This window comes from Budorcas taxicolor, chromosome 1, assembly GCF_023091745.1.
Source record: "Budorcas taxicolor isolate Tak-1 chromosome 1, Takin1.1, whole genome shotgun sequence".
Lineage (NCBI taxonomy): Eukaryota > Metazoa > Chordata > Mammalia > Artiodactyla > Bovidae > Budorcas > Budorcas taxicolor.
This window is the reverse complement of record NC_068910.1, coordinates 144,959,531-144,983,006: the sequence shown is the minus strand read 5'-3', so window position 1 is coordinate 144,983,006 and position 23,476 is coordinate 144,959,531. Positions and strand designations below refer to the sequence as shown.

At 43.3% G+C, this 23,476-nt stretch overlaps 1 protein-coding gene across 1 annotated transcript; it reads left to right on the top strand.

Moving 5' to 3' along the window:
* The first annotated feature begins 10,156 nt into the window (after positions 1 to 10,156).
* On the top strand, positions 10,157 to 18,288 carry HRG (histidine rich glycoprotein). Its single transcript, XM_052649149.1, has 7 exons — positions 10,157 to 10,411; positions 12,142 to 12,258; positions 13,036 to 13,126; positions 14,269 to 14,435; positions 15,385 to 15,465; positions 16,185 to 16,286; positions 17,488 to 18,288. Exons 1-7 carry the CDS (start codon positions 10,157 to 10,159, stop codon positions 18,286 to 18,288), a joined length of 1,614 nt encoding a protein of 537 aa, XP_052505109.1.
* The last annotated feature ends 5,188 nt before the right edge of the window (positions 18,289 to 23,476 follow it).

Below are 23,476 nucleotides of genomic sequence, written 5' to 3'. Positions count from 1 at the left end.
TCCCCCATGAGATTCTAAAATCATGAGCTACTCTGAAAGTATAGCTACCATCAATATAAATAATGGCAGTTTTGTCCTTGGCTTAAGAACAAGCCTGTGTAAGAGCATATAATTCAGCCTGTTAGGTCAAAGTAGCCTTAGGTAAAGATGCTGCCTCAACCTCATCAAAAGGAGAACAGAAGGTATTCCCAGGACAATATTTGCCATTGTCACCTTTAAATAAAACCCATCAGCGAACCATGAGAAACTAGTGTTACCAGTGGAATTTCCCACAGGTCATTAGATGGATCAGCTTTATCAGCATTAAGCACTCCTAAGGACTTTGTCAGTGAGGGCAGAACCATAGCCAGGTTAAGGCTATTACAACATAAAAGAGTTATGTGAGCAACAGTTACAAAAGGACTTCATAAGAGGTGAGGTGACTGGCTGAGAAATGTTGAGCATGATAAGAGTTCAGGAGGCTTCTAACTGTATGAAGTACAAAAATAGTTAATGAGGATCCCACGACAATTTTCTCAGTGGTCTTAACCAAAAGGGCAGTGGCTGTAATCGCTCTAAGGCAAGGGAGGTGTCCCTCTGCCACAGGATCCAGTTGCTGGCCACAATACCCTGTGAGGTGACGGTGGTCCCTGTGTTTTTGGTGAGTACCCTAAGGCATTCCCCTCCTCTTCACGTACAAAAAGGAAAAGGGGAATCTGATCATTGGGATAACTGAAGTCAAGTGAGAGTTCATCAGACTCTCCTTTAAGGCCTTGAAGACTGTGTTGTCAGTTCTTCCCACAAAATTGCAGCCTTTATTGTTGAATAAAACATAGAGGTTTGGCCATAAGAAAGAAATTTGGAATCTAATTTCATTAGTAACCAACTAGCCTGAGAAAACCTCACAGCTGTGCTTAGTTTTAGGTCTGATAGGACTTAGGACACTGTGAGGTCTTTTTTGGATCTCAGTCTAGACCTTGTTCTGTTATCAGATGCTCTAAATATCAAACCTGGTTTTGGACAAACTACAATTTTTCCTTGACAACCTTAAGTCCCTTTAAGGCTAAAAGATTTAGCAAGTGGATGCTGTCTTCCTGTGAGAAGGCTTAAGAAAGACAGCAAAGAAGAAAAGGATCCACCTGTTACAACAAAGTAAAACCCCTAGGGAACTTTATATCATCCCAATCAGCCTTCAGCCCAGGGAATTCCCTGGCAGTCGCTGGTTAGGATTCTGCGCTTTCACTGCCAAGGGCAAGGATTCAATCCCTGGTCAGGGAATTGAGATCCCACAAGCCCCATGGCATGGCCAAAAATCAAAATAAAGAAAGAATATTTTAGATCAGCCTTCAGAAGGACTGTCAGTATAACCCTGAGACATTGCTTTCCAGGTGAAATTTTTTCTTCCCAAGTAAAGACAAACAGGTACTGGCTAGCTTCATTAACTAGAATACTGAAGAATGCACTGCATAAATCAATTACAGTAAAAAAAATTTACTTCCAGTGAGAATGGATGTTAGTAAGGTATGAGGGTTAACAATGTTGCTTATTGCTCAGAGGTCCTGGACAAATCTCAACACTTGGTCCTTAGATTTTCTCACCGGTAATATGGGAAGTATGCAGGAGCTATTAATGTACAAGGGAAAATGAGGCCTTAAGCCTTGTAATCTTCTATTATGGGCTTTATGCCTTGAAGGGTTTCTTTACAAATAGGGTATTGATTAATTCTGGGAAGAAGTTTTGAGGGATCTACTTGAATCTTGATGGGAAGTATACTATGGATTGTGCCCATAAGGAAAGTGGTAGCTGATTCAATAGAGACAAATGATCAGTGTTTCCAGAATCTGCTCTACCGCTGTCAGAGATGGAACAAATAAAAGATCAAAAGATCATTTAATTCACCTCATGGGTCACTTTGATGATGACTGTCAGTTTTCTAGAATTATGCCCCCCTTTTTGGAGAGAGACATTCCAGTATACTTCTCTAAGGAGTCTCTAATAAATTAATGAAGGCAGAGGACAGGGAAGCCTGGAGTAGTGCAGACCATGGGGTCATAAAGAGTCAGACACAAATGAGTGACTGAAATGACTGAGAGGAACTAATGGGAAAGTGTGGATATCTCTCAAAAGGCCTAAACAAAAGGGAATGAGTTCAGACACAGGAACCTCTTGAGGCTCACTGGGGTGCCCCACTGTCTGAACTGTTTTAGCGCTTCAAGGAAAGTCCTGTCTATAGCTTTGGGTTGAGTACAAGAGTATATTCTAGAGGAAATCAACCCCAGAAACTCATTGGAAGGACTGATGCTGAAGCTCCAATACTTTATAAAAGACTCTGATGCTGGAAAAGATTCAGGACGGGAGGAGAAGTGGGTGACAGAGGATAAGATGTTTAGATAGCATCATGGACTCAAAGGACATGAGTCTGAGCAAACTCCAGTAGATAGTGAAGGACAGGAGAGTCTGGCATGTTATAGTCCATGGGATTGCAAAGAGTTGGACACGAATTAGCAACTGAATAACAACAACAAAGAGTATGGCTCTATTGTAAGTCAACTATATACTTCAATAAAACATATATATTAAGTACAAAAATAGTATGGCTCTAGTGTCATTTAGGACTGGAGAAGATTCACCCCCAATCCAGAAAAATGTTTCTCTAAGGCATTTAAGAGGGATTATTGGGAAGAGCTCCTATAGTTCCTTGGAGCTTCATCATCGACAATCAGGAGGATGCTGGAAAGCCTGGTTAGAGGGCTGAGGGTACCTAAAGCAGTTAAATTTATAACAATCTCTTTTCCAAAGTTCTGGTCCTTTGCAATAGTAGAGGAAGCCAGGAAGGTTTTCATTTCATTTAGGTGTCTTCATTTTTTGGAGTTGAATATTAAGATTTTGGCTGTCTTCCTTCGAGGTGACTCATCTAGAGAATGAGAGAGCTGGTTTGCCAGATTCAATAAATCTGAGCATACATAGTTGCATTATTTCCTGATCCTTGTTTTAGAAGGGAAAGATCCTGGTTCACCCCATTAATAAACATAGAGTTAAAAGCTACCCATGTGGAATCAACATCGTATGAAAGACCAGAATCCAAAGTCTACTGTGATATTCATGAACTGGTTCATCAGAGTTTTGTTTGCCAGCCTGGATTTTGTTCCCATCAACAGACTTTGGAAAATCCCTGGGAATTTTTTAATGAAGTTGCTAGAGATTGCCTAAGCCTGATCATATATTATGGTAAGTCAGTGGACTAGACTCCCAGCTGTAATTCTACAGACTTCTCAGGACTTCCCCAGGTTAGTGGTTTTCATCCAAAACTGGAGCTGGTCTTCACCAATGAGCGTATGAACTAGCTGATAAAAGTCAGAGAAACCAAGCTGGTAAGGGAGTGGGGGGAGTTTCAGAGAAAAAGGAAGGTTTGGTGGGAGAATTTGTCTGAGGGATTGGAAGATACATTGGAGGCACAGGCATCATAGAAAAGAAAGAAGAATATGATGCCAGAGGCAACGCCTGGGACAAAGAAACCAAGGAAGAAGAGCTTCGGGCTTTGGGAGCCCTTTTACCTTTCTTCCATCACTTGTTTGCCTCAGTTAATCTTTTGTAGAGGCAATTTCAGACTCCTGATAACAGTTGAGAGGTCTCAAAATAACGAGTGAAATTAGCATTCCACTCAGTTCTGGAAATTTTTGACCTCTTGTAGTCCAGTTCAATTTTAAGGAAATTGAATTTGTGAATTGCAAAAGTCCCCCACAATTGCCACTGGCATTCTAAATTGCCTTGGTCAAGTCCATTTACTTAGTTAGAAATGAATATGAGGAAGGTGTTGAGACATAAAATCAGCAGGAATCTCTGTAATGGGGAGCACCTTGAAAAAATACTTTTATAACTAAGATCCCATTTCTTAGAGTTTTTCCTCTACAGTTCAGTTCAGTTCAGTTCAGTCGCTCAGTCATGTTCGACTCTTTGCGACCCCATGAATTGCAGCACGCCAGGCCTCCCTGTCCATCTCCCGGAGTTCACTCAGACTCACGTCCATCGAGTCCGTGATGCCATCCAGCCATCTCATCCTGGGTCGTCCCCTTCTTCTCCTGCCCCCAATCTCTCCCAGCATCAGAGTCTTTTCCAATGAGTCAGCTCTTTGCATGAGGTGTCCAAAGTACTGGAGCTTCAGCTTTAGCATCATTCCTTCCAAAGAAATCCCAGGGCTGATCTCCTTCAGAATGGACTGGTTGGATCTCCTTGCAGTCCAAGGGACCCTCAAGAGTCTTCTCCAACACCACAGTTCAAAAGCATCAATTCTTCAGCGCTCAGCCTTTTTCACAGTCCAACTCCCACATCCATACATGACCACTGGAAAAACCATAGCCTTGACTAGGCGGACTTTAGTCGGAAAAGTAATGTCTCTGCTCTTGAATATACTATCTAGGTTGGTCATAACTTTTCTTGAAGAACAATTTCAAATAACTCAAATATCTTATAGCACAAATAGCTCAAACAGCTAGCAGGCCAATCCCAGCCAGTCTTAAGGAGATAGCTTGATCCTAAAGGATCCAGTATAAGTATCTGTGTGTGTGTGTGTGTGTGTGTTTGTATGTGTATGCTTGGTTGTATCTGACTCTTTGTGACCCTATGGACTGTAGCCCACCAGGCTCCTCTGTCCATGGGATTTTCCAGGCAAGAATATTGGAGTGGGTTGCCACTTCTTCCTGCGGGGGATCTTCCCCATGCAGGAATCAAACCACATCTCCTGCATCATTTTGCATTGGCAGGCAGATTCTTTACCACTGAGACACCTTGAAAGTCTAAAGGATCCAGACTGAAGGCTTTTTAAAGCCAGTCTCTAGAAGACAGTGCTTCCAAAGGAGTATGCCAAAGGCTGAAAAACTCTGCGCTGATTCAGAAAAAAATCCCCTGTTCCCCGAGGAATGAGTCAAAGGATACCCAGCTTCAGGTATCCTTTGTTGAAGCAATATTTGTTCCAAAGGGAATAGGTGAAGCCTAGCCAGGTTCAGTGAAACAGCCTGATCTCAAGCTAGGCAGAAGTGCCAACTTCAGGTGCCGAACAAGGCCATAACCAAAAAGGGGAAACCTTAAAATAGATGCTGAATAAAGTCTGGAGCTTTGGACTGCAAGAAGATCCAACCAGTTCATCCTAAAGGAGATCAGTCCTGAGTGTTCATTGGAAGGACTGATACTGAAGCTAAAACTCCAATATTTTGGCCTCCTGATGCGAAGAACCGACTCTCTGGAAAAGACCCTGATGCTGGAAAAGATTGAAGGCAAGGGGAGAAGGGGATGATAGAGGATGAGATGGTTGGATGGCATCACTGACTCAAGTTTGGACATGAGTTTGGGTAAACTTCGGGAGTTGGTGATGGACAGGGAGGCCTGGCGCGCTGCAGTCCATGGGGTTGAGGAGAGTCAGACACAACTGAGCAACTGAACTGAAGAAAGCAAAGAAGGTATAAGCTCAAATCCGGGAGAAAGCTATACCTTCAAACTCCTGGGCAAGAAAAGCCATGAGCAACAATTGGTCCAACTGGATACCACACCTGTTTGTTCACCAAACCTGGAGCTGCTGGGCATCTTCTCTGGGCCTTGTACAGGCCACCAAAATGTTGGTCTGAAACAAATACACTGCCAGCTATCTCTCCAGCGAAGATGGGATCAGCAGAAAATTGCAATTTAGGGTTTGTAAACTCAGAGAGCTGCAGAGAACTCCCCAGACAGCAAGGGAAGGAAAACTTTTATAAAGAGGAAAAGAAAGTTGAGAGAGCTGTAGTAAACAGAGTCTGTGGCTTTTCATTGGCTAAGCCGTTGCCAGGACAGAAGTCTCTCTTCTTGTTTGTTGGGCTCTGGCTCTGGAGAAGGCAATGGCACCCCACTCCGGTACTCTTGCCTGGAAAACCCCATGGATGGAGGAGCCTGGTAGGCTGCAGTCCATGGGGTAGCTGAGAGTCGGACACAACTGAGCGACTTCACTTTCACTTTTCAGTTCATGCATTGGAGAAGGAAATGGCAACCTACTCCAGTGTTCTTGCCTGGAGAATCCCAGGGACAGAGGAGCCTAGTGGGCTGCCGTCTATGGGGTTGCACAGAGTTGGACACGACTGAAGCGACTTAGCAGCAGCAGCCATTGTCACAGGGCATGAGTGCTCCCCCTTCTGGTTTCCCAACTCTATGTAATTGAGATTTCTGTTAATTTTTCACAAAAGCATAGTGTGATTCTTTAGATCAAATAATATGAAAATTAAAGGATATCAAGAGACTGGGATTTATCAGAACTTCTGTAGCTGCTGCTGCTGCTGCTGCTGCTGCGTCCCTTCAGTCGTGTCCGATTCTGTGTGACCCCAGAGATGGCAGCCCACCAGGCTCCCCTGTTCCTGGGATTCTCCAGGCAAGAACACTGGAGTGGGTTGACATTTCCTTCTCCAATGCATGAAAGTGAAAAGTGAAAGTGAAGTCGCTCAGTCGTGTCCGACTCTTAGCGACCCCATGGACTGCGGCCCACCAGGCTCCTCTGTCCATGGGATTGAACTTCACTCCTTTATTCCAGTCATTTCAACACCAAGTATTGGTCAGATATTGTCTGCAAAACCTTCCACTTGAAGGTGGATTTTTTTTTTCTCACGTCTGAATTGTCTTCAAGCCCTAGAACCTGATAAATTTAATGATGGGTAGATGGAAATGACATTTACCTGTAGCCTGTGGTTAGGCCTGGGAAGAACAAAACATTGTTTCAAGTTAGGGAACTTTCTGACTCCTTTAAAATTTTTTCCCAGAGCAGAAATTAAGGAACCAGATAACATTTACTCCCAATTTTTTAATTTAAAAAACTATATAATAATGAATGTTTATACATACATATTATACACATATACACACAAATATATGTGGTTGCACATATACACACATATATATATATACACACACATCTTTTTAAATTGGACAGGTGCTATGGGCTGCATTGTGTCCCCATAAAATTCAAATACTGAAGTCCTAGTCCCCAGTTTCTCAGGATGTGACTGTATTTGGAAGTAAGGTCTTTAAAGAGGTAATTAGGTTAACAATGAAGTCATTAGCTGCTGCTGCTGCTGCTAAGTTGCTTCAGTTGTGTCCCACTCTGTGTGACCCCAGAGACGGCAGCCCACCAGGGTCCCCTGTTCCTGGGATTCTCCAGGCAAGAACACTGGAGTGGGTTGCCATTTCCTTCTCCAATGCATGAAAGTGAAAATTGAAAGTGAAGTCGCTCAGTTGTGTCCGACTCTTAGCGACCCCATGGACTGCAGCGTACCAGGCTCCTCTGTCCATGGGATTGGCCAGGCAAGAGTATTGGAGTGGGTTGCCATTGGTGGGCCTTAATTCAGTATGTGTCCTTATAAGAAGAGGAGATTTAGCATACAGAGGGAAGAACACGTGGGGACAGAGAGAAGATGGCCATGTGCAAGCCTCAGAAGAAACCAGTCCTCTGACACCTTGATCTTGGAATTCTTAGTCTCTAGAATTATGAAAGAATTACTTCTATTGTTTAAGCCACCCAGTCTGTGGTACTTTGTTCTGGAAGTCCTAGCAAACTCATACAACAGGGATTTTGCAGATATGACTATTCTCCTCCCTCCGGGGAGCTATTTCCCAGAAGAGGTTCATATGCCTTGGTATAATTTGCTTAAGAGCAATAGACAACATTCACACACTATTACCCTTATCTGCCTCCTTTAAGATGGAAAAATGACTCAGTCGGGGTATCAGTTGATGTCTTTGACCCTATTTCAGTCAGGGTCTAGCAAGAAACATAACACATCGCTAGTACACTATTTGTCTTTAAGGTTGGATAAAGCAGGGGGAAGGGACTTCCCTGGTGGTCTGGTGGTTGGGACTCTGTGCTTCGAATGCAGGAAGCATGGTTTCAATCTCTGGTCAGGGAACTAACAGCCCATACGCCACACGGCATGGCCAAAAAATAAAGCAAGAAGAGAATGCATGGCCCTCATGACTGCCCCTAGGTCTTAACACAGCAGTTCAGTTCAGTTCAGTCATTCACTCACCTCCGAGTCTTTGCGACCGCATGGACTGCAGCACGCCAGGCCTCCCTGTCCATCATCAACTCCTGGAGTTTACTCAAACTCATGCCCATTGAGTGGATGACGCCATCGACCATCTCATCCTCTGCCGTCCCCTTCTCCTCCTGCCTTCAATCTTTCCCAGCATCAGGATCTCTTCAAATGAGTCAGTTCTTCTCATCAGGTGGCCAAAGTATTGGAGTTTCAGCTTCAGCATCAGTCCTTCTACAACAGTGTTCAGGAAAAGCTGATTCTCACTGTCAGCGCCCTCTTCCGTCCCCTTAATGTTCCAATCTCTTTCCCTCCACCAGCATTTGACTCACCCAGGGCACTCAATATTGGGTGTGGCCAGTGTAGCAATACTAGAAAAGCCTAATTAAGGAGCTCAACCTGAAATCCATTGAAACATAATACGGTTGTGTTCTAATCAATGACCTTCCCCTCCCTCCCTGGGTTGGAGCCGCTGAGTAACACCTTGGCCAGATTCCATACTATTCCTGTCATCCTAAATTACACTGAAGCCGTCTGGTTTGGATATTTAAAAGCTAGTGTTACTAATATTAAAGGTACAATCTCAAATAAAGTTCAAGACGGATTTCTTCCCCTTTTAACACTCACTACATCAGACTACGACTCTGGGAAGTGAGGTCTCATTCCATACACCTTCCCCATGGTTTCTCTCTTCAAATTCTTTCCATTCCCTGGGGTTGTGTCCAAAGCCCAACCGGTTCTCAGCCTCGACTGCACATTGGGAAAACTACCAACACCTGGGTCCACTCCGAAAGCCCCTGGTTTAATTGCTCTGGGGGAAGCCTGGACATAAGGATTTTGAAAAGCTCCTCAGGTGACTCCAATACGAATTCAAGGCTGAGAGCCATGGCCGTAGACTCTGACACTGCAAGAAGACTGGGGAGGAAGGCAGGTGCTGTAAGTCACTGGTAGTGGGGAGGCAGCCTGGGTTGACTTCTCCTCATCCTTTCTGATGCTGCTGGGCTCTACTGGTATGAGGGATCTGTGCACTCATACTGTTTTTTCAGGAGGGGTGCAGATGGGGGATTAGCTTAATCTCAGCCCTATCCCCCAGTCCTGGGTCCCTCACCCAATGGTATATGCCCTCTAACCCTATCTCTGGGAAGGGCATTGAATGACTTGGTGGCTACCTTCACCACCTTCCTCTTCTACATGAACTAATTGTCTTTCGCATCCTTCAAGGGTCGCAAAGAACTAGAATGGCAGTGTGCTCCCAACTTTTTCCCAGGTGGTACTGAGCAGGACCCTGTGGGGCTCCTGGGCACACAGTTTTTCTGTGTCCCCCATTTCTTTGATTACAGGGAACAGCCTTCATTTAGCCTCCATGACCTTCCCTGACTTTGAATTCAAGCAGTTGTTCATTTGAAAAGGGAGGGGACCCCCAGGTGGTATTAGTGGTAAAGAACCTGCTTGCCAATACAGGAGATGTAAGAGAGAGATGCGGATTTGATCGCTGGGTGGGGAAGATCCCCTGGAGGAGGAAATGGCAACCCACTCCAGTATTCTTGCCTAGAGAATCCCATGGACAGGGGGCCTGGCAGGCTATAGTCCATGGGATCACATAGAGTCCGGCATGACTGAAGTGACTTAGCATGCACAGGGAGAAACAGTCAAGAGTAGCCTTGAGCCTAGGTCATTTCCTCTTCAACCATTATACACAACAATATCTTTAAGCTGTTTTGCAGATACTGAAACCCCCTCCAGGTGGGAGAAGTTAACAATTAATGATGGTATGCTGCCTCCAAACACACAGACCCCAGACCTGTCAGGCCTGAGGGTTGATGATGCTGACTCCTACTTACCTCACCTCAAACCCATTAGAAGAATGACCACAAGCTGATCACACTGTCTCTGAACAATTACTATAAAACATCTCACTGTCTTCCCCCTGTTGGGACACGTGGTTTTGAGGGCATTAGCCTCAAAACGAGGAATGTTTATAAACATGGCATGTTTCAACTTTCTGTCCCCAGGGCCCACTAATCATTTACAGAATGTTGACAGATATTTGAACCAGGGGTCAAGGTGAACATCCCCGGTTACATAACAAAAATGTATAAAATCTTGCTTAATCAGTTGTGTGTGCGTTTCGGAAAATGTGTATAAACTTGTCTGCCGCGGTACCCCAGAGGAAGGGGTGCTTTTCACACTTTAACAAGATGAAGGCACTCCCTGCAGCACTGCTGTCCATCCTTCTGATCACACAGCAGTGTTCTTGCGCCGTGAGTCCCACAGGCTGCGATGCCGTTGAGCCCGTGGCTGCGAAAGCTCTGGACCTGATCAATAAACGACGGTGGGATGGCTACCTTTTCCAGTTGCTGCGGGTCGCTGATGCCCACTTGGAAAGAGTGGTGAGGAGCGTCCCACGGCAGCGCTGAGTGGGGAGGTGATCGACCAGGGCCAGAGGAGACGCTAGCTCCTAAGCCTGCCACTTTGCACAGTGGATTGGCTTTGGTCAGGGTTGTTGGTTTCATTTCTGGGCTGCTCTGCGCTGTACTGTGTTCCGTCATGTCCGACTCTTCTCAACCCCATGAACTGTAGCTCGCCAGGCCCCTCTGTCCATGGACTTCCCAAGCAAGAATACTGGAGTGGGTTGCCATTTCCTCTTCCAGGGGATCTTCACCACCCAGGGATCGAACCCGTGTCTCTTGCATCTCCTGTATTGGCAGGCAGATTCTTTACCACTGTGCTACCTGGGAAGCCCTCAGGGCTGCTCTAACTGTTCTCTTATCCTTTGAATTAATATCTGTTACTAGTATGTCCTGGACTTCCCAGGTGGCACTGATGGTAAAGCACCCTTGTGCCAATGCAGGAGACATAGGAGACGTGGGTTCGACCTCTGGGTCGGGAAGATCCCCTGGAGGAGGGCAGGTCAACCCACTCCAGGATTCTTGCCTGGAAAATCCCATGGATAGAGGAAACTGTTGGGCTACAGTCCATGCAGTCGCAAAGAGTTGGACATGACTGAAGCTACTAAGCATAGTCATTATGTCCTTGATCAGCCTCTAAATACTTATAAGCACTTATGCAGAGCCCAATCAAAGGCTAACTCCTATAAAAGAAAGATTATAATAAACTATGGGCTTTGCTCTCAAGGAAATAATCATCACCTCACACACACATATATAGATGAACTGGGTAAGATGGGATATACTCAGGTGACTAACTGAGTGGAATAAATGCTGGAGGGATCAAATGGAAGGTCAATTATGATGGATGGGAGAAGGCTTCATTTACATCCTGAAGAATGAGCAGGATTTGAACAGCATAATGGCTTGGATAATGGCCTTCTAGGAGAATTCCTGGTATACCACCTCTCTGTAGGGAATCTGGAAGGAAGGTATGGAGAAACAGAACAAAGGCAGAGGGGGTCCAGAGGTTCTCTGTGGGTTTTGGAACAGCCATCATCTTGGAAGAGAGACATTCCTTAAGCCAAAGACTAAGGCAATAAATAATGGCATCTCTGATTAGACAAAGGAGGTAGAGGGACAGAGCTAGTTTGTAAGCGAAGAGAGTGAATTGAGCTTTGGGCAAGTTGAAATCAAGACAAGAAATCTGGGATTCCCCTGATGGTCCAGTGGTTAGGACTCTGAGTTTCCACTGTAAGGGGAACAGGTTTGATCCCTCGTCAGGGAACTAGGATCCCACATGCTGCCAAAGGAAAAAAAAAAAGAGTCAATCTATTAAAAAAAAAAAAAAAGACAAGAAGCCCAAGTTCAGGAATAGAACTGGATGAGAGGACACAGCTGTACATACAGAATGGAGGCCATAATATGGCTGGCATTGCTTATATTCTAGTCTTGTACCTTCAATACTTCCCCCCAAACCAACACTGCCTTTTTGTGATTGCTCTTTAAAATTCATGGGCAGAAGCAATATTATGACCAGTTAAAAACTCTCTATGCTTTCTATTAAATAAACAGATCAAATGATACAAAGGTAGGGCACCTGCAATGACTTGGAGAGGAGTGGAATGACAGGAATGGCAGGAATTCCATTTAAGAAATAAAGAGCTTATTTTTCTTGGAAAACTCTGGTTTTCCACATGCTACCCGGCCATTGCTTTCTTGGCATTCCCCAGGAATCCACAGCTGTCTACTATTTAGTCTTGGATGTGAAAGAATCTGACTGTCCAGTCCTATCCAGGAAGCACTGGGATGACTGTGAGCCGGATGTTTCTCGTCGTCCATCTGAAATAGTAAGTAAACCGGGTACTATTCCTCTCCTGTTAGCATTCCAGACTTCTATCAATAGATAGAAGGAAGCAGAAATATCTTCTTGCCCAGGGTGGTTGCACACCTGAGCTTACACACTAAAACAATAAGAGCAAAACTTCTGCGTCTCGGCTTATAAGGACTATGTTGACTTCGAGTAGTATTTTCTTGAGAGCCATACCGGGAATCCAGTTCAAGAAAAGTCAGTGGGGCTTATGGTCCCATGTCATAGCATGACCAGCTGTGAGATCTTGGGCAAATCACCTAATGTCTAAGAACCTCTGAACCTGTAAATGTGAATACTGGTTTCCCTAACAGAAATGGCCAAAGGGATTAGTTGCAGTCACCATAAGGAATTGAGTCTTGTTCTGCACATTGCACATGGGTTCTCAGAGCCCAGGTTCTCTGCCACGGAGGAAGATGCAAAGATAAATGAGCAAAGATATAAGATTTCAGTTCCAGAAAATATGACGACTACATATCCAGCAGTTTTAGCTTTTTTTTTCCTTGAAAATGTTTGGGATATGGTCATTATCTCTTTCAACACTTTCTCTGTGGTTCTCATGAGGATTTTGGATGCTTGTAGCATATCCAGCTCACAGAACTATGCTAAGAAAATACAGGTTTTTGAGACAAGGTTTGGCGAGAGGAAGCACAATAATTTCAAATGGATAGTAGGTGCATGCTGCCTCACATTTTTGTTCCCTCAGGTGAACCTAAGGAAAGAAGTAGGCTATAATATAAACCTCTCTTTCTTACAGGTGATTGGACAATGTAAGGTAATCACTATAACACGTTTGGCTGGGTCTGAGGATCTTAGAGTGAATGACTTTAACTGCACCACAAGTTCTGGTATGATTGTCTGTTAAAATGCTAATTAATTCTAGGTTCATACAAAATTCAATCAAACAGTGGTATTCATCATAGAAGTCTATGAAGTATGTATCAGAAATGGTTCCTGCCCTTGTGGATACAATTATTACTTGCTCTCTTGAGAAGAGAAGATTTTTCCCTATCACTAGCACATCTTCTTTTATAGAAATTCAACATCTAAAAACAGAAATTTACAAGGGGCTGTATGACATCATTGTAGACAACACAGGCTCTGGGTTCCGATTTGAGTTTGAACCCCAACCTCAACACTTACTAGTTGTATGGTTTTAAGGGCAAGTTACTTCTTCAAGCTTTCCTCCTTTGTAAAATGAAGATAACAATAATATTATCCCTTCAGGCTCTTCCCAGAATTAAATAGATAGCCTGTGTAGTATACTTTGCAAAGTACTTAGCGTTCAAGTATTGACTTCAACGACTGAAAGTTGCATATGCTCACAAAGCAGTTATACGTATATTAACTTGTTTAATCTCACAAGATTATGAAGTAAAGGTTACAATACTTTCTATTTTAGATATAAAATAAACCTCAAGGAGATTCAATGACCCAGCCTGGGGAACAGAGCCAAAGTGTGGCAAAGACATGACCCTATTCGACCGGCACTGACTCTAAATTACAATACACCTTTTAAATTCACCTTTTCAAAAGAATTATCACAGAATTTCTTTTAAAAAATAATTAATCTTAACATGGTTCAATATATAAAAATTCGACTGTCAAGCAACTCCCACACAAGGTTGCCATAGAGAAAGATTGAGCTGCATCTTCTCTTCTCTGGGCAACATTTTGTGTTAACGATGCCTCTCTCCTTGGCAGGGACGGGGAAGCGTTCATTAAAATATTAGCACTTTATGAGTGATGGGTTGTCATGAATAGGGGTCACAACAGAGACTCGAGCGTTAGAAGGATCTGGGTTTAAGTTTAGCTCAGCCACTGATTGACTGGCTTGATCTTGGACAAGTTACCTCTCTAAGCCTCAATTTCCATCTGTAAAATGGAAGCTATTGTTATTCTTGCCATCACGCTTACATGTGTCAAGTCCCGACATTGACATTACTGCTTCCAACTCAGTAACCGCAAAACTGCCCATTTCTTTCTCCAGTCTCTTCGGCACTGACCAATACTATAGACAGCCCAGTGCTCTTCGATTTCTTTGAGGGTACTGAGCTCTACAGAGAACAAGCTGACAACGCCCTGGAGGAGTACAAAAGGGAGAACAGTGACTTTGCTCCTTTCAGAGTGGACAAAGTGATGAGGGCTGTGAGAGCGGTGAGTCTCCTCTAATGTTTAGCTAGCACCGAGGGCCCAGAGTCCAGCGCAGCCGGTGTGAGCTTAGCAGCCCTGAGCCTCTTTGCTGCCCTTACTTGACCTTTTAATTTGAGACCTTTTAAATTGAGGCTCCCTCCTTCAGTTCTTTGGAGTTGTGGGTATCTGTGTGTGAATATTGAACAGAGAAAAGGAAAAACCCAAACAAGGAAGAGGGAAAGACAGAAGAGAAGAATAAAACTTACATGAGTCATTATAATCATCTGGTCCTAATCTCCTGTATTATGATGGAAAACAGAGACTCAGAGCACCCACCTCACCACTCCTAGTGGTGTGGCTGGAGTGAGACAGTTCTGCCTCCCAGTCCAAGGACCTCAGCGCTTCCCACCCAAGCTAGCCTTGCACAGCAGCTAGTTGATGTCGCTCATGCATTTGTAAATGCAGTTAAGTAGATTATGGTGCATGCAAACAATGGAATGGATACGCCACAATTACTGAAAACAACATTTTGAATGTTTATGCACTGGAAAGAGTTTCAAGATATATTGCTAATGGAAAAAGTAGGTTACAGAACAATACTTAAGACTATGATTCCATTTATGTTAAATAGTTAGATATATGTGTATATGTGTAACATATTTAGGAAAAGGCTTGAAGGAAAAATCCATCAAGTGGATGATAGTGGTACCTCTGAGAATGAGAGGCACAAAGGTTGATTTTTCACACTACCCTTAGTTATGTCTGTATTTATTAGTTGAAATTTTCAATGAAATAGTTAGTATTCACCTTATCACTCATGTGATAAATTTCTTAAAGGCAGAGAAAAATGGTGCATATTGGAGATTTTGAATCCTCATAGTACTTTATAGTATGTTGGAAAGTAAGCATCTACTGCTTTTTTTTTTTTTAACTTTTTATGTTCTTGAAACTGCTTGAATTCAATTTGTTCTAGAGAGGAGGGAAAGGTACCAGTTACTTCCTGGACTTCTCTGTGAGGAACTGTTCCGGTCACCACTTTCCCAGACACTCTCATGTGAGTATAATCAGTGTCTGTGAAGTGCTAGGTAACATTCAGAAACCACTTATTATGTGCCAGGCATCCTTCTAAGTGCTTTACATATATTACCTATTAATTCGCTGCTGCCCTACGAAGTAGATACTACTTTTATTCCTGATTTACAGACGGGGAACCTAAGGCACAGAGCAGTTAAGTGAATCGTGAGAGTATCACATATATTATAAAAGTATTCATGTTATTTACCTACACTTAGCACTGGATTTTTTTTTTAATCCATTAGGATTAAACTAAAACAGATAACTAGCTTGTATTAAGACCTGACACCCAAGAACACTATCACTCATGTCACCTCATTTACACTTCACAGTGACTCCATTTGACAAAGAGGTAACTGAGGCTCAGCAAAGGGTCCTGCCTGATGTTCACAACCTGATGTTCACAACCGAGCTGAGGTTAGAATCCAGTCTTTCTGATGCTCAAGCAAAGGGATTGTTCCCCTAGTCACTTATCCTTTGATACTCAGGTATCTGCATGAAGATCTCCTTATTTTCTGGAGTATTTTACCCTCCTCAGGACACAACCTAATGACTGAACAACAACCACCCTGATTTTTCTAGAGCCTCTTTTCCTTTCCCAAATGTCTGGGAGTTCACAACAAAGCTGGATACTTTGCTACCATCTGCACATACACACTCAAACACACACACCCTAACAGGTTTATCGTTTCTTTACAGATCTTTGGATTCTGCAGAGCAGATTTGTTCTATGATGTGGAAGCCTCTGACTCGGAAACCCCAAAAACCATTGTCACAAACTGTGAAGTCTTCAACCTTAAGGTGGGTTGCTTAAATAGGCTTTGTCATGATCAGCACCAAACTAGGTGATATTTTCACACACACAGCATATATTGTTCTTATGGTTGTTGGTGTGTATTGTGTGTGTATGTGTAAGAGGGACAGAAGAGGGAGAAAGAGAGATGGTGGATGAGGCAGTAGGGATGACAAGGAGGAGAAATACAGAGAGAACAGGGAAAGTACAATTGGGACAGTACAAATTGCTGATATGACACGGAAAATATGGATTTCTCCCCATCCCCCAAGAATTGAGAAGGGTAAGACTGGCCGGAAAAGTAAAATCATGATTAATTCAACCAACCTCTAATGAATTGAAAGTAGCTCTTGTAGTCAGAACTCCAGTGCTGACACTTAATTCCTAGCTTTCAATATTAGGCATAGAACCTAAAAAATGAATGAGACTAAAATCTACTATATAAACGTGTATGAAATAAGACTCAAAACAGTAGTTTACATATGTCCCAGAAAGTTTTTATTCGATACCAAGATATTCTTCACAGTGTTTTTTATATCAGAAAAAAAACAAAACCTGAGCATAATCCAAGTGCCCATGTACCAGCACCACCCCAAGTGGAGGGGGCAGGCTTCTCACCATGAACATGGCTCCACAGATTTCTTAAAAATTAAAATCTGAACAAGGAGAAGTACACAGTGGTAGTTGATCATTCTTTAGGAGTAGGAGATGTTTGTACCATAAAACCTTGACTTGTTGAGAATATAAATTATAAGGCACTAATTTTCCAAAGGTTGATCTATAGATAAGGATCATTTTATAGTATAATTTCATCAGTTTATATTGAGATGGGAAGGATAATAATGAGTGTTTTCACAACATAACATTTATTTCATCTAAAGGACTACTCTTTACTCTGAGATTAAGTTTCTGACTCAAGAGTCAGAAAATAACAAAAATATTAAAATAATCAAATGTTATTTGATTATTAAAATATTTCTGTTGTGAAATAATGATGATAGTAAATGATAGTTTTGTTTGTATTTTGATTTTGTTTGTATTTTGAATGAGAGTTGGCTAGATAAGAATTTGAGAAATCCTTTTTTGATATCCTACTTTTAAAAATAGTTGTGGAATCTAAAATCTAGTGCTACTGACATAAATTAAATTAAACATCCAGCTTCTTTCTGTGTTACATGATGATATCCACTCTTCTGTTTCCATCATCAGGAACATAGAAACTTCAGTGGTGTGCAACATCATTTGGGCCGTCCCTTCCACTCTGGCGAGCATGAGCATTTTCCTGCTGGAAGGCCTCCATTTAAGCCCAGTGGATCTAAAGATCATGGTCATCCCCATGAGTCACATAACTTTAGATGCCCACCTCCTCTAGAACACAAAAATCACTCAGACAGTCCACCATTTCAAGCAAGTGTTCCTCTACCATTTCCCCCTCCAGGGTTAAGATGTCCTCACCCTCCCTTTGGCACCAAGGGTAAACATAGGCCCCCTCATGACCATAGTTCTGATGAGCACCACCCCCATGGACACCACCCCCATGGACACCATCCTCATGGACATCATCCCCATGGACACCACCCCCATGGACACCATCCTCATGGACATCATCCCCATGGACACCATCCTCATGGACACCACCCCCATGACCATGATTTCTACGACCATGGACCCTGTGACCCACCACCACATAGCCAAGGTCCCCAAGACCACCATCGCCAAGGCCATGGCCCACCACCTTGGCACTCCAAAAAAAGAGGTCCAGGTGAAGGACACCTTCGCTTCCACTGGAGACCAATTGGATATATTCACCGACTTCCTTCACTAAAGAAAGGTGAAGTTCTCCCTCTTCCAGAAGCCAATTTTCCCACCTTCTCATCGCCAAACCACAATAATCCCCTACAGCCAGAAATCCAGGCCTTCCCCCAGTCAGCCTCTGAATCATGTCCCGGGACATTCAACGTTAAGTTTCTACATATCTCAAAGTTTTTTGCGTATACATTGCCAAAATAAATCCTTGATGGGGAAAAATAAGTCACGTCCTGAATGAGAACCATAAATAAAATGTGACCAGTAATATATGCAAAATGGCAAGTTATTATAACCTTACTTTCATACTTAGGATAGGGCAAAATGTGGATAGGGGAGGAAATGACATAAGAATAGACAGACAAAAGGAAAGGAGAGGAAAGATATCAGTGCTACAGATTGGAAGTTAAGTCCATCACTGGCTACTATATCACTTGAAACAAATCTCTGATCCTCAAAATTTCTTTCTTGGATTAAACTCCTTTAATTCTGGCATTTTTCCTTTGCTGGTACTTATGCTGAGGCTGGACCTACCAAGAAGGAATTTACTATCATTAAAAGGATTATTTTTATAAAAGCGACCCAAATTCTCTTCCACTTGTTATCCAGTCCCCTAAATTTCCTTTTGGGAAAACAAATTCTCAATTCAATTATTAAGGAAACAAAGCTCATGCTATAAATTGTTTTTTTAAAAAAAAGGCTGCAAGCATGAATCGTAACCATAAATTCAAGTGCACAAAAAATACGACTTTATTTTTGGAACAAATTAATTTCTATTTTAAGTTGGCATCCTTACTGAGCTAATGGGAAATTTAACCTCAGGCCTTCTTGGACTTTCTGCTACTCCCCACACAAAGCAGTTCTAGGGTTTTACTCTCATAGTGCCAAGGTGTTTGTGTGGTAGGCATGAGAAGGAGGTGTGATTCTTCACCATTGGCCCACCAGGTCCCCCTGCTGAGGAATGCTTACTGCTCTGTTCACATGACTCTTTAGGTCTAGTTTACCTGCTTTTTCTATATCAAACTGGTGATACAGGAATCTCTGTAAGACAGCTAATGGAATGACTGCCAGGAGGTCATTCCACATGGTCATATGGCTCTGTTCCTGAGATCCTGCTGCCTCCAGGCTACGCTTCTAGAAAGCAGGACTGAGATGCCCTCTGCTGTCCTTTTCCTATCTTCTCCCCAGAGTAGTCTCAGATAAGAGCCTCTTTTCACTTTATTTTCACTGCCAACAGACTCCTTTTTCACACTCAAATCTTTCTTTTCCCTTCTTCCCACATCAAGTCTCAAGTATTTTGGTTTTTTTGTTTAGCCGCTAAGTCATGCCTGACTTTTTGCGACCCCATGGACTGTAACCCTCCAGGTTCCTCTGTCCATGGAATTCTCTAGGTGAGAATACTGGAATGGGTTTCCATTTCCTTTTCCAGGGAATCTTCCCAGCCCAGGGATTGAACCCATCTCTCCACCACTGAAGGTGGATTCTATTCTGCTGAACCACCAGGGAAAATATCAAGTGTTCAGACACAGGCTAAAATCAGGAGAGTGAAGGACAGAGAAGCCTGACGTGCTGCAGTCCATGGGGTTGCAAAGGGTGGGACATGACTTAGAGACTGAACGACAAAAACAAGATTTCAGATTCTCTCCACCTGACTTAATGAACACTTTCAGGTGTGTGGGTTTGGCAGAAGGAGGTAGATTCTAATGGTGAGGCTGGGGGATGGAGCGGGGCGGGGTCGGGGTGGTCAGGGACAGGGAAAAAAGCTAAGGGTGAAAGAGACCAAGTTCTTAAGCTGGGAAGAAAGAGAAATGCACAAAGATAGAGAAAGTGAAACTTGAAGCGTAAGAAGGTCACTGAAGATGCACAGTCCAAGAGCTGGAATGGAATACAGGCTGATGATGGTGGTATTTCAAGTGAAGACTCAAATGCAGTGTTGTCAACTGACTTCCCTGGCGGTCCAGTGGCTGAGACTCCACGTTCCTAATGCAGGGGATCCATGTTCAATCCCTGGTCAGGGAACTGGAGATCACATAGAGATCATATGCCACAACCAAGAGTTTGCATGCTGCAGCTACAGATCCTACATACCGCGAAGAAGACAGAAGGTCCTGCATGCCGCAACTAAGACCCGATGAGTCAAACAAATAAATAAAAATAAATGTTAAAGAGCAAAAGCAACCGTTCCCCTGCACCCCCCCCCCCCCGCCCTCCCCACTCCTCCCTACCCACCTGCGCCCCCCAGCCTAGAGTGTTGTTGAACCTAACTTTGTGTGCCTGACATACTGTGAGGCCAAAAAAGAGTTTGGATCAAAGAAAGGTTTATTAGATGAAGAGGCACCAACATAGATGATGGGAGAGCTAGACTTGTGTCAAATTCAATTAATCTTGCTGACTGCCCGGGGCACAAGTTTCTGAAAGGCACAAAAGGTAAAGGAGAGGGGATCTTTGTGATTTCAGGATGTCTCAGTTGCAGATACCCTGGCACTGTCTTGTGACTAGATGTGTTCTTGTGATTAATCTATGGGTTCCTGCAAAGCAAATCAGTCAATCAATGTCTTGTGATCCCTCAATTTCTCTCTAGGAGAGAGTAATAGCAATGACTGAGGCATTTTATTATTTCTCAGGGCCTTTGTGATGGGTCAGGAGTTTCGGTTCTTAATTGACTCCCCACACCGCCCCACTCCACCCCTCCAGTGTCATATATTTTAAGCCCTCTTGGAGCCAGTTGGTTAAAGCCACAGGGCAATTTGGGGTCATAAAGCAAGATATCAGTTTAAAATAAAAGTCATGGTTTAAGATTATATTGGGCTTGCTTTTCCTTTGTTTTTGTACTACCTCACTTCCCTAGTTAGTAATTGTGTGAATCTGCTCTTTGGAACTCAGGGAAGGTTTAGGAAACTTTTTACAAACAAGAGGCAGGCAGAGGGCACGGGGTGGGGTTTTGTCCCAGGAAGGCCCCAAAGGGTCCAGTTTCAACAGGATTTCCCTGTATATACAGGTGTGTGCGTGCATGCATGCTCAGTCGCTTCAGTCCTGTCCGACTCTTTGTAACCCCATGGACTGTAGCCCGCCAGGATCTTCTGTCCGTGGGATTCTCCAGGCAAGAATACTGGAGTGGGTTGCCATGCCCTCCTCCAGGGAGATCTTCCCAACCCAGGGATTGAACCTATGTCTCCTGTATCTCCTGCATTGCAGATGGATTCTTTACCCACTGAGCCACCTGGGAAGCCCGTATAGTTACATACACAACCAACAAGAAAGAGTGTGACTTTGAAGGTCATTGATCTGGTTCTAATCCCAGCCCCACAATTTACTAATTATAGCAAAAGTTAAACATTCACGTACTTTTTAGCTATCATGTAAAAAAAGCATCTAGACAAGAAGCAATCAATGGTATATTGTCCAAACCTCTAGCACAATGTAAAATCCCTAAAGTAGGAATCCTTTCTTACCCCTTTTTTCACCTGTATCAACTGTTTGCATATTATGAATGCATTTAATTGAAATGAATTGAGAGGACTCAATACTGTGTTTTCCAGGAAACTGTTTTAATAATTCAAGCAATGTTTGTGAAAAGACTTAATAAATTATAAAATACTGCTCAAATGCTTCTGAGAGTTATTAAGCTATGTATTTTTTTTTTTTGATCTTCCTGGATTTCACCTTACTCTACTCTCTAATTAAGCTGCCAGCACTGTGTCCATGCCTTCATGGAGAAATATGATTCTGCAGGGCTGGCATTCAGTGGGGTGTGCCACTAATTGTCTATCGCTGGTGACTCTTCTGATGAGTTGTATCTGGTCTGCTTGGTCAGTGTTTTCATGGTACTCGTTATTAAACACTAGTATTGAATACTAGTACCATCACTGTGGCTTCAGGAAATGAAGCCTAGCTGTATTTCAAGGAGAAAAGGAAAATAGGCATCCACGATGACTAATTTTTAGAGAAGAAAGATGAGGCCCAAAGAAGTTTAATTACTTTTTTAGGATCTTACAGTAAGTAAATTGTGGGGCTGGGATTACAACCCAGGTCGACCTCCTCCAAAGTCACAACCTTTGCTGTTTATTTTATTTCCTGTAGGTGGCACAGTGGTAAAGAATCTTCCTGTAATGCAGGAGACGAGATGCAGGAGACATGGGTTCAGTCCATGGGTGGGGAAAATCACCTGAAGAAGAACTGGTAACACACTCCAGTATTCTTGCCTGGAGACTCTCACGGATGGAGGATCCTGTCAGGTTACAGTCCATGGTGTTGCAAGAGTGGACACAACTGTGTGACTGCACACACACATGTGCACATACACTGCCAAGTCCTGTGTTTTTAATTTTTCTGTCAGTTTTATTAAGAAATAATTGACACACTGCTGCTAAGTCACTTCAGTCATGTCCGACTCTGTGCGACCCCATAGACAGCAGTCCACCAGGCTCCCCTGTCCCTGGGATTCTTCAGGCAAGAACACTGGAGTGGGTTGCCATTTCCTTCTCCAATGCATGAAAGTGAAAAGTGAAAGGGAAGTTGCTCAGTTATGTCCGATCCTCAGCGACCCCATGGACTGCAGCCTTCCAGGCTCCTCTGTTCACGGGATTTTCCAGGCAAGAGTACTGGAGTGGGGTGCCACTGCCTTCTCTGAATTGACACACATCACTGTATAAATTTTAGGTGTATAGCATGATGATTTGATTTACATAACTGTGAAATAATCATCACAATAGGTTTAGTTAACATCCATCATCTCATGTGTTTTTGATTTTAGTTGCTGAGTCATACCTGACCATTTGTAACCCCACGGATTGTAGCCCACCAGGTTCCTCTGTTCATGAGATTTCCCAGGTGAGAATACTAGAATGAGTTGCCATTTCCTTCCCCAGCGGATCTCCCCAACCCAGGGATCAAACCCACGTCTCCTTCTTTACCATTCCTTCTCGCCTAGGAATTTACCCAAGTCTCTCTCACCCTTAGCTTTTTTCCCTACACACCACACCACACATATACCATCACCATGCACATGAAACCACTTCCATAAGTCATGGATTCTTAACCATCCTACTCTAAATGTATTTATAATTTGTAAGAACTAATTAGCAGGCGCTGTGCATGTATTATATTAACAATCACTTCTTAAAAAATAAAAGTGAAGATAGTAGTCTACATTTTACAGAGGAGGAAACTGAAGCTCAGAAAGGTTTTGAGACCCTGACTGGCTCAGGATCACAGAGCAATGAAGGAGCAGAGCTAGTCTGGACTCGAGTTCGGGTGACAATCAAGTGTCATTTCCTGCCGCTCTGCTGCAAGGCCACCATTCAGTCCACACTAACTCCTCTTTTCCAAGGACTCTTGGGGAGACCGAATTGCTGAGCTAGAGACCCTATCAGCGACAAAGAAGGCAATCATC